Source organism: Urocitellus parryii, chromosome 13 (assembly GCF_045843805.1).
Source record: "Urocitellus parryii isolate mUroPar1 chromosome 13, mUroPar1.hap1, whole genome shotgun sequence".
Taxonomy (NCBI): domain Eukaryota; kingdom Metazoa; phylum Chordata; class Mammalia; order Rodentia; family Sciuridae; genus Urocitellus; species Urocitellus parryii.
This window is the reverse complement of record NC_135543.1, coordinates 54,039,257-54,051,643: the sequence shown is the minus strand read 5'-3', so window position 1 is coordinate 54,051,643 and position 12,387 is coordinate 54,039,257. Positions and strand designations below refer to the sequence as shown.

The window sequence follows — 12,387 nt, the reverse complement described above, 5'->3', positions numbered from 1 at the left end:
AGACTCAGTGTATCCACTGATCAATTAGTTGGATGGAAATAGTTTGAGATTGAAGACAGGAATATCTACTGTTGATAAATAGATCAAAACACTTTTTTCTTGTTCCAAGGAATCCTAATAAAAATTTTATGATGACAGATGTGTTCTAAAGGTTTTATATGGCATTATTAAAAGCAGATGTGAAGAACATATATCAGTGTTTTGCATAATGTTATCTTGTATACATCTAACTAATGAAATGTCGAGCTGATTAGTAATTGCAAGTGCTTTGAAAATATGTAAAATGCTCAAGAATAAGTTGTAATACTGTTACAAGAAAGGTGGTATAAACTTTTTTGCATATTGTTAGTAGAATTTCTTTTTCCCCCTTTTCCATTTATGCTGTCTCCTATCTTTTTGAGACACAAAATTTAAAAAGATAATCTAAGTATGAAATGTAAAGGATATTTTTTCATCATGCAGATTAGGAAGTCATGTGAATCATTAATAAAAAAAAAGCTATGTTGCAGGAGAGGAGCCAAAGGAAATTGGAAGTTATTAAGAGTATAATTTGTATTTTTTTTCTATCTTCTTGTTTCCTATCTACTAAAATGTCCTCTTTCCACAAAATTTCTTCCCACCAGAGCAGAGAGGTGTTATATTATATAATCATTTGCCATCACATGTTTCTTCCTAGAGATGACAAAGGATCCTTTTTTATGCTGTAGGTCCATAGTAGACTCTACATGGAGATCAGTTAGAGAACGGAGATCAATCTGATATACATTTTAAGTTACAAATTTATGATACATGGTAATTTTTAAAACCAAAAAGTTTGTTCTTAATAAAAAAACCAAAAAACTCTAACTCTAGTCATGTTTAATGCATGCCAGATCTTAAAACCTCTAAAAATACTATTTTTTTAATAATAAGTAAAGCATATTTAAAATATGGTAATTTTATGATATAGAATATATGGTCTATAGTAATTTCATGATATAAATGAAATTTTAAGATTTGGCCTGCTTTAGGAGAGTACAATTAGAAATTTTTCGTAAGAATGAACTCTCTTCAATGCCATTATCTGTTTATCATAAATTTGTAATTTAAAAATCCTACATCAGCATTATAGAAATATTCATTTTAATGTGTTCCAGCTGTTTCATTTCCTGTTTCTCACCAGGGCCCTCATCAGAGCAGATGTGGATCTGCAAGTCACTCATCGCATAAGTGCACCCTCCCGAGTTATTTGTTTCTGCCACTTTCTTTTTAAGGATGTGTATTTGAGCTTTATCTTCTTTGCTCATTAATCCCAGGATTTATGCCTTATCTCACTGACTTTTTTCTTGATTGGAATGTAGATTGTAGTTTCCATAAACTTTCCCATCATTTCAAAATAATGCCCTGAAAGAAAAGACCTTGTAGTTGCTTGGATAATAACCTTACATTTGGATTTCTTAGTAGTAGTGATTTGCACTGTGGTTCCAAAGTCTACCTCTGTCAAAAGCACAAAAGATATTAATAAAATTACGAGTTCTAGACCATATTCCAAGTCTCAGGAATAAAAATCTCTGGGATAAAGCCTAGAAATAGGCATTTTTAACATGTTATTTCAGTTTCTTTTTAGGCCCACTGTTATTTGCAACATACTTTTCTAAAATGAGGATTTTTGCATTGAAAAGGGTTGCTTATGCTTTTATTACTTACTGTTTTCCAACTTAGAATTTTTACCCTGAGTTTATTATAAGATTGTTTTAATTACATTGCCAGACTATTCATTGGAGTCGAGGCATACTTTGAAGTCGATGAAAATTACAAAAGAGCAATAAATCCGTTTCCCATAACTAATCCATTACTTTTAATTTCACTTGAGGGAAAGCCAGCTCTCGTTATGAGTCTTCCTACTGGCAAGCGTTAAAGGGATCTATTTTAGTAGGAAGTGAGCAGGAATCAATAGGAAAGTAAAACCAAATCAGACTAATTTTAGAATAAGAAAAGGATTTTTTTTTTTAAGAACAGTGGAAGAAACAACCATTAGAAATATATTTGATTAACAGATATTTTATGGCTTATAATTCTTATAGCCCATATTTGAGTAATATTTTGACTGGTTTACACTATGATATTAACTACCCAATAATATCTGATCCTATGCTAAGTCCTTTATAGTAGAGTTCTTGGCATGTGGAATCTCAAGTGTGGTATAAATAGTAGCATCAAGAATAAACTAGAAAGAATGAATGGGTCTGTGTATTTTATGACAGAAACATAGGGTCCTGAAGAAGCTAAGTGTTGCCACGCATATAAGAAACAGTACAAAGAAAGCAGCTAAGAAATATTTAACTTTACCTTTTTTTTTTTTTTTTTAGAGTGTTGGGAGGTGCTTCTAGGGAAAAAAAAAAAATGAAGTTTCCAAAGTCATTTAATTGGGGTGGGGAGAGCATTTGGAAGTCTTGAGAGAGTACCTGAAGCATAAGTGCTGTTCTGTAAGGTCACAGAAGCATGGCTTCAGGTCACACCCATGGATAGAAAGAAGCCAGTGAGCCTGGGAAGAGTTTTCTGGTAGTCCATTCATAAGCAGGGACAGAGGAACTTCTAATGTGTTTATGGGGTGGAGGGTAAAAATTATTTATAAATAGTGTCACAGAGAAGAAATATTCAAACTTTGGTAAATTAATACATTGAGAAGCCAAAATAACAATATGAATAAGTTAAAGGAATTTCACACAGATAAGAGAAGGAGAAAAGGATGTTTTTTCTTATTTATTTTGATAAACCATTCACAATTAAAGATAGTATTGATGAGATATGGAGCTTAGTTAAGGCTAAATAATGTTTCAAGGATAATGGTAGCCAACACAGAGAGTTAGGTACCTGTGAAGGAACATCTCGTAGACCCTTTCAGCTGCTGGAGTAGATACTGCAGGATAAAGAGTGGTATTGTAAAGATCTGCCCAAGACATGGATTAAAGGGGTGTAAAATTGGGTAATGCACGGCCAGGGATGTATTGCATCAAAAATTTTCTTAAATAAAAAATAAAAAAGAACATTTCACAGCCAGCAGAGCAGCCCACTTATGAAAGCAGTATTCACCACAGCAAATCTTTCCATAAAATAAATTGTGTTGACTAGTCCCTTGACATTTATTATAATAGGATCTGACCTGTAACAACACAATGAAGCGCAAAGAAAATTGGAATTGGGTCCATAGCCTTGGTATGTGAGCTCTCCAGAAATTCAGAGCAGTAAATCTCATCATTTCCAGACTTATCTGATAGAGGATTATCCATATCATTCACTTTCCCTCCCCCAACTTCTTCCTGAGGCTTATCTTTGATCCTGGGAAAGAGAGGAAGTTCCGTCAATTTCCTTTCTAGTTAGAAGGACCAGTAAAGGATTTGATAATAGAGAAGATTAGAAATTAGATGAGGTTTCAGTCTTATCCTGTGGATTTCATTTAACAGAGATGTCCTTGTTTTCTATTAGTGATCAAAGCTGCCTGGCTGTTAATGCTTAGAGTTGAGATGGTTCTAGCTATCAATTAGAATCCTAAGTCTAGTGGAGTTTTCCTAGGTTTTAATCTGATTCCCCCACCTTCTTCTATCCTTACAGGTGGTGCTTGGCAGTTTTCATTTAATGTGAAGTTTTACCCACCAGACCCCGCTCAGCTATCTGAAGATATCACCAGGTATTTGACGATTGGTGTTGAATAGGAAGTCATACTGGGAATGTGGTGCGGCTCCCAACATCTCCAGAGAAGAGCACACTTACATCTCGTGGCCTTACAGTCATCCATGCTTGTTTTAGTAGGCTTTTTTGCTGCTGTGACTAAAAGACCCAACCAGCACAATTTTGTAGATTCATTTGGGGGCTCACAGTTTCAGAGGTCTCAGTCCAGGGACAATGGCAGACAGAACATCATGGTGGAAGAGTGTGGTAGAGACAAGCAAGCTCACATGATGATCAGGAAGAAGAGAGAGCGACTCCACTTGCCAGATACAAATATATATACCCCAAAGTCACGCCCCCAATGCCCACCTCCTGCAGCCACACCCCACCACTTCAGTTACCACGCAGTTACCACTCAGTTAATCCCTATCAGGGGATTAATTCACTGATTAGGTTAAGGCACTCACAACCCAATCATTTCTCCTCTGAACCTTCTTGCATTGTCTCACATGGGAGCTTTTGGGGGACACCTCACCACCATAACAATGCTCAAATGGCAAACAAAAGGCAACTGAATGAAGCACACATCTGATGAGAAGATTTGCCAAATCTAGCTCACAGTTGAATCTTTGGTGCTAGGCTGATATTTCCGGCTGCCTGACCCTGGTGGGAAAACATGCAAAATTGAGATGCTGTCACCCACCCACCACAGTCAAATTGGATGAGATTCAGTCTTCAATGATAAAGCAATTCTTAAGTGTGCCTGCTTTAAAACTTAGAGGCAAAAAGTCTTTAGATGTTTATGCTCTGCATATAATCAACCTCTCATCTGTCTAAAAATAAAAATGACATTCATATCAATTTAAGGTTAACTTTTCATGCCCAGTGTATACAAGGAATATGATTAATTTGTTTTCTGAAATAAAGATGTTAAGAAAAGAATCTGACATAAAAATATCCCAGCTTGGTGGCTGAATTTAGAGTGTGAAAAGGGATTTCCTTTATAAAGCAGTGCTGGGAAGCTTAGTCTGTTCAGTCTGCAATCATAAAATCCCAGAGACTGGGCAGTTTAAAAACAATAGGAATTTACTTCTCATAGTTCTGGAGGCTGAAAGTTTGAGATCAGAGTGCAAGCAGGGTCATATTCTGGTGAGGGTCTATAGTAGACCACTGGCTTCTTACTGTGTTCTTGCATAGTGGAGGTGGGAAGGATGGAGGGGGTCTTCCTCTGGCCTCTTTTATAAGGGTACCAGTCCCATTCTTAAAGGCTCTACCTAATCATTTCTGGGGAAAACAAAACACCTCTAATCCATTACCTTGGTGGAACAGGATTTCAACATAAGAATTTGGGGGATGGGAATGGGGCCACAAACATTCAGCCTGTCATTCTTGGTTTACTGAATGTCCTCCTAGATGGCCCTACATTCTGCTTTGGAAACTCTGACTCTTGCTCTGTTTGGTAGTAAGTTTATGATCATGCAAAACAATTTTGTCCTGTGTGTGAATATTTTTCTATGTAAGGCTCATATTTTTTTAGCTGTTCATAAAAGAGAAATGACCCAAAACAGCTTTAGTAACTTGCTACAGTAAAAATAATTTCATTTGATATATTAGAAAGGTAGCAATTAGTTCCAGAGGATTTTTTTTTCTATTGGCAATAAGGCAAGAGAAAATTTATAATTTCTTATAAGCAGACACTTTTTTGTCAATGTTGAAGAACTATTTCATCATTTATGGTCGTGGAACCCAAGTATACTTGTATTTAAAAATTTAGTGTGTGGTTCCCTTCTATCTTCTTGTGTAATGTTTGTAGAGTCTGTTAAATACTTCGGAATTTTTATATCTGGGTTATATGGATTTTACTTACATCAGCACCAAATCACCCGACAGGGGACCTTAAGACTTTGCAATAATAGTCTGTTCCAACAGACTAACTGTTCTTTTCTTATATAGAAGGTGCATGAGTGTTATTAATACTCAGCAAGGTTAATACTTAACCTTGAGGTCTTTTGCAGTTGGTATTATACCTGTAATGCTTAAGAATAAAATAACAGAGAAGATAAATCAGCTATTGATAGGAATATTTTTATCATATGACAAAATTATATAAAAAATATTTTTTATTTCTTCAGTTTAAAGCTGTTTACTTACAGGGACAAGATTCTCAGATTATAAGTTAGTAGTTCCTTGAAATTAATATTCAGGTCAGTTAGATTCTAGGGAGATATCTAAATAAAAAGAAATAACTTAAAGCAGGAGAAAGCATTATTATAAAGAGATGATGTCATCCAAAATGCAGGGAGTTGAGAACAGAGTTTATGAAGGTAGGAGTCTTACCTAAAGTCTGTCTTAGTCATGTGGTAAGATCTGTCATCGAGTTATCAAAATCATCCCTCTGAAAAGCTAGTTGGAGCCTAATAATTATATGCAAGAGCATCAATTTTTGAATTATAATTCCACCAACCAGGGGTTTCTGGGAGTGTGTTGAAGACTGTCTTTAAGACTTTAAAAGTTATTTTTATTGATGTGTTATAATTATACATAATAGTGGGATTCATCATTATATACTCAAGCATGCATACAACATAGAGGATACGTTTAGATTTCTTCTACTGTGGTTTATTATGACCATTGCCTTCTTCTTTAAATACTATATTTTATAGCCTAGTATTTTCCCCTGATATCTAGATCAAATGTAGATGAAACAAATATATCAGCATCTGTGAATGGTAGGAAATGTGTCCTGGACAGGTTATTGCATGGGGAGAAATTGTCTACCTACAGTTTTTACTGAATGATCTCCTTTTCATGTGTCCTAATGCTGGCCTTTTATTTTGACCTTTCGGCTCCTGGAAGGTACTACCTCTGCCTACAGTTGCGTGATGACATCGTATCAGGAAGGCTGCCCTGCTCCTTTGTGACCCTTGCCCTGCTGGGCTCCTACACAGTCCAATCAGAACTTGGAGACTATGACCCCGATGAATGTGGGAATGATTACATTAGTGAGTTCCGCTTTGCACCAAACCACACTAAAGAACTCGAAGATAAAGTGATCGAGCTGCACAAGAGCCACAGGTCAGTGAACAGGAGCATACATTTAACTTTTGCTTTATGGTGAGCATCAGTTCTACAGCCTGTCTCTTCTCAGTGTTGATTTCAGTATATTAAGGATGGGATTTTTAGCACAGTGGGTCTTTACATGGGAAAGTTCTGGAGTAGGTAAGCTTTCCCTCAGAATATCAAGGCATCTATTTGTAATGTTGTCCTTCAAAGCCATTTTTCTTGTTATTCTTTTCTCAGATGCTGAGTATCCCTTACCCAAAATGCTTGGGCCCAGAAGTGTTTCAAATTTCAGATTTTTTTCAGACTTTGGAATATTTACATATATATAATGAGATGCGTTGGGGACGGGACCCTAGTTTCAACACAAAATTCATTTTATGTTTCTTATTCATCTTATACATGAACTTAATTTATAGTACACCTGGGTTTGGACTAACTGGTCTCATGAGATCAGGTGTGGAGTTTTCTACTTGTGACATCATGCTGGCATTCAGAACTATTCAGACTTAAGATTTTTAAATTAGGAATGGTCAACCTGTATCTGCCAGTGCCTCAATAGATGCTTTCTTATAAATTAACAGGGAGCTAAGTGGGAAATTTTGCAACCCAGCCAGATAAAGGATAAGCAATTAACTGAAAAAGGAAGGAAAATCAGCTAACTGCTTTTTCATTCTAATGAATAAAAGGGAAAGGCAACCTTGTAACACTTTTTTTTTTCCCTAATCAGAGGAATGACGCCAGCAGAAGCCGAGATGCATTTCTTGGAAAATGCCAAAAAACTGTCTATGTATGGAGTAGATTTGCATCATGCCAAGGTATGCATTTTTAAACCCCCCACTATTTTATTTAATTCAACTCTGTTACCGTAATTCTTATTTTAGTGAATGTAATGGAAATATTGGGGGTGCAAATTTCTGTTTGCCTTGCAAGCCCTATTTCATATTAAAAGAAACTTAGCTCTTTGGTATTTACTGGAGGGGTTGCTTTTCATGGCTCAGACTCACTCTCCCCATGGGCTAAGCCTCCTGAAAGCCCACAGTAGACAAACCCTCTGATTGCCTGTTGATTCAGTTGGAAGCTTATCTTGACCAAACAAGCTCTTGGACCCTGCTGCCTTCTCTGTTTTCTCCCACTCTGCACCAACATGCACCTTTTGCTGCCTCTGCACCCTGACTCTGCCTCTTCCCTGAATATGTCCATCTGACATGTGACTTCTCTGCTCTTTCATGTCTGTCTGTCTCAACTTGGTCTGTGTATGTCCCTCATTCTAGAACCCCACCAGGTACTTCGTTAATTCATGTTATATTTTAAGAATTCTGTCTCTTGTGTTTAAGCACTCGTACATGTAACCAGTACTTTGAAATAAGATTATTTTTAAAGTGCAACCAGAACTAATGATCCTGGCTAAGAATTGCCTTGTTGACTGATAATGGGGGCAGTGTTAGAGATGTATCTTAGCAAGAAAGAAATTGGAATTAACCTGTAGGGCTTCAGTGTTTAAGACACATAAAGCAGCTTTGACCCTGTCATGCTTTTTCTAGAATCTCTGTGCTTTTCAGAAGCGAGAGAATGAGCATGTGGACTACTCGTAGTCTAATATTTAAAAAGCCATGGACAAAGTACCATGAAAATATGGGGAAGATTTTATGAGAACTTTTATCAGCAAAACATATGCAATTTGCTAGGTTTCTAGAGATGGATTCTGATATTTTTGCTGTGTTTAAAAGGTCAATATTTAAAGTTCAGGGTTATTTAGGATTGACAAGATAATATCGCTCCTGCATAGGGATGTGGACTTGACCTCTGATAGACAGTCACCAATTTCACGGTCTGGGTCCCACAAGAATGTGCAATTACAGCCTTCCAGGCAGGCAAGTGTCTCCCACAGTCAGTTTTAAGGCTAGAAATGAAGAGCAATTTCAGCTGTCTGTGTTTAAGTAAACATCTCAACAACCTTGATCACCAAACAGAAGAAAATATGTGATTTGCAAGTTTTGTTGCTGCTCTTTGGTAGATGTTCAGTGAGCAAACCAATCCTCCGTGACTTTGGACAGACAGATGGTAGCCATTGAATGAATGTGGGTTTGATTGGTGATGTCTGTGGGTGAACTACATCACAGAGAGGAGGACTTCCAATGCCTAAATACCAGCAAGATCACTGGGGTTTTACTGGGGACAAGTGTTGGTACACTAAACGGCAAGCTCTTTGACATTTATGTGTCATTACAACAGCAGGTGTAGCTGTTTACTTGCCAATTTTTTATTGCATGTTTTCACGTATTTTGCCCTTGGATAATGAAGATGTTTTTCTCTCTTATGTCAGATATAAGTAGGGTAGAATTTCAACATAAAGATAAGAACCAGATAATTAAGTTTTTTTTTAAATTTCTTTTAGAGTTTTTCCCTAGGTGGCTAAAAGATAACCAAAAAGGAAATAAAAGTAGCATGAAAATTTGAGTGAACCTAAAGCTATTTTTGAGTTCTACCTTGCACTTTGATGCATTAACTACCCTCCCCCAAATAAATAGATAAATAAATAAATGATTAGGGAAATGATTGAGGGAAGTGCAACTCAGGTTGTATCAGTGTTCCCATCAGTAAAAATAAAATCACTTCACATTGCTGTAGCTACTGAATTAAAATGGATGGCTGCTTTGTCATTCAATAATATGATTTGAAATTATGCCAATTAAGAAGAAAGAATTAAGGAAGTGCAAATGTAGCCCATTATAGGATTTTATCTGAATATTAAGTATAATAAACGATTCATAGACTCCATTTTCTCATGCAGTCACACACCATCATTTCAAGGAGGAAATTTACTGAATTAAATTAGAGACAATTTCCCGTCATGAGCTAGATGCTTCTCCTTCTATGGATGGTATGAAAGTCCCAAAGCTTTATGATCCATTTAAGCATTCTGAATTGTGATCATGGACTCCACAGCTCCATATGAAGAATAAATACCCATATTAGATGAAGGTCCTATGTTTTGGATAATCTATCCCAAAAGCTTTTTTAAATTTTTTATTATTTTTAATGTTAGGAAGTCTATCTCTGCTTGTTTGTTGTTTAATGTTAGTTGTTTTTTGTTTGGTGGGGGAGAAGGGAGGAGGACCAGGGATTGAACTCCAGGGCACTCAACCACTGAGCCCCAGTCTCAGCCCTCTTTTGTATTTTATTTAGAGACAGGTTCTCACTGAGTTGCTTAGCACCTCACTGCCATTGCTGAGGCTGGTTTTGAACTTGTGATCCTCCTCTCTCAGCCCCTGAGCTGCTGGGATTACAGGTGTGCACCCCGGTGCTCAGCGCTTAATGTTAGTTTTAATAGACTTTTTCAGAGTCATTTATTTCATGTAAGATACAAAACATAGATATAAATCCCTGTCAGATACCCCATGGGCCAAGTATACTGAAGGATAGCAGTGTGTGAGCCATGATTCTAAACGAAGGGAGTGTCATGGCTACTTATTTTCATTGTGACAGACTGAGACTTTCCAGGTCTACCTCAGTGTCCTGTTAATGGGAGTATAAGTGTGTCTGTTGAGAGTGAAATGGACCTGTCCCCAAGAAAGGCTGGCATAGCTTTTAATACCAAAGATTTATCCAACTAAGTACTCTGGTCAATGTCAGAAAATTTGGTATGTACATATTTTTTGTCCCTATGCAATTAAAGAAATAGACCCTTTAGCCAGTGTAATACACCACTTTTCCTGCCATTTTTATTCCTCATTCATTTTTACTTTCAGCAGGCACACATTAGTTTGATACATGCTGGGCAGGCCTGTGCTGGCCATGAGATTACAAATAGAAAACAGAACTGCTGCTCCTCATCAGCATACAGTCTCCAGGGAAGGAAGACAGGGAGGGAATCTTATTTTAGGACCATTTAGTAAGGTTGTGCTTGTGATAAGAGACTGATTTGGGACCAGAGCAGAATGTTGGAGGACCCAAGAAAAGGAGGTTTTATTCCTTCCTCCTCTTTCCCAGGAGGGGATATTGTTTCCTTGTGATCAAGGACACTAATGGTGATTTAACAATAGATAAAACCGAAAAAGGTTTTAAATGGCCTTTCCCTCTGTGGACCAAAGGCTATTTCCTAAACTTACATTCTATATTGAAAAGAAAGTGAACCAAAGAACAGTTATCCAAGCATTCCTTCCTCATGCCTGCCTTTCTGCCTCCTGGCAGGAGGTGGTCACCTCTGAGGGGTTGTGCAGATGGGCTGGTTCTCAAGAATCAGTAATACCAATAACTTGGGAGCCTCGGGTTATAATTCTTTAACTTGCATGGTCACTATAGCCTCTGATAAATAGTGGGCAGTTTCTGATCTTTGGTTTCTCTAATTGTATTATATTCTAATATCCTGCCATCCAATAGTTCCATTCCTGTAGAGTAATTCAATATCTAATGGAGTGATATGTTTCCAAGGTAAGATATTTAATTCTAAACCAATTATATTCTGTTAGTAAACTTCCTGTTTCCCAGAGATGGACCAATATATTAATTTTTTATGCCTTGCATCTATAGGATTTAGGAAGTATCTTCCCACTGTAAGCATGAGTGAAAATCTCCTCTCTGAATTCTTAATTTTTTCCTTCACTGCTTTGCTATTATTGCAGAGTAATTCAAAGTCAGGGACAGCCCCGTCAATGATAAGAAGGCCTGAGCATAAGGTGTGATCAGTCCGTGACCCTTTCTGTCCAGATTCCAACAAACAGGTGTAACAAGGCATTAATGCTGCAGCTCACATTTAGTCCTGCCTCAGTATTTTTCACCCAATTCAAGGCCATGTTCAGTTTCATTTTACCCCGATTTCAGTGGAATGCAGTATTTAACAGGGACAACCTATGTACAATATCCCTCTTAAACTTAATGTAATAGCTAATGACCTCTGGGCATCACACATTTCTTAGGAAATTATGTAAAAGATGAAATGTCCAAGTAACAAAAGCAAGTTGAAATTATAATAGCATCCCATTTTTGATTAAAAAAAACAACCTGTAATTATATTTAAAGCGTATGTGCATTTATCTATAGGTGTCATATTATTTAGTGTGATTACCACTGGGCAGTGTTTCCATGTATGGAGGTATATTGGGAGCAGTAGGTTTATATTTTTTAAAAAACTTTCATTTTAAAAATTTTCCCTGACAATAATAGCAAATAAAGGTTGAGACTCTTTTCAAAGTAACAAGACTCAAAATGCTCAAAGAAAAAGACAGGTCCCCTCTTGTAAGTGTCCAAATCAGCTAAAAGTACTGCCAGATAGCATGTGTGCAGCTGAGACCCCATTTACAGTTTCCTCATCTGTAAAATGGGAATAATAATAGCAACCATCTCAACACAGCATAGTGAAGATTGAAAAAGTTAAAATACATAGGATAGAGCAGTGTCTAGACACCTCATAGGTAAGAGCTACGTGTTATGGTTATTAATACACAGCCCTGCTTGGCCTTTGCTCTATGCAGCATTTATGCCATAAACCTGAGGTACCTGGGTGAACAAATATTACTCCAACAAATGTCCACAGTGAAAAATATCATTGTTAAAAACTTACTTAACTGGGTGTGGTGGTGCATACCAGTAATCCCAGTGCCTTGGGTAGCGGAGGCAGGAGGATTGAAAGTTCAAAGCCAGTCTCAGCAACTTAGTGAGGCCCTAAGCAACTTAGTG

General features: G+C 37.0%; 1 protein-coding gene across 4 annotated transcripts in view; it reads left to right on the top strand.

Moving 5' to 3' along the window:
• Epb41l3 (erythrocyte membrane protein band 4.1 like 3) overlaps positions 1-12,387 on the top strand; it is a 226,995-nt gene that overhangs the window by 178,452 nt on the left and 36,156 nt on the right. For all 4 annotated transcript variants that reach the window (XM_077792399.1, XM_026394531.2, XM_026394530.2 and 1 more), the window contains exons 6-8: positions 3,592-3,667; positions 6,505-6,723; positions 7,439-7,526. In XM_077792399.1, coding sequence (XP_077648525.1) covers positions 3,592-3,667; positions 6,505-6,723; positions 7,439-7,526 — 383 coding nt within the window. The remainder of the gene's footprint in view (positions 1-3,591; positions 3,668-6,504; positions 6,724-7,438; positions 7,527-12,387) is intronic.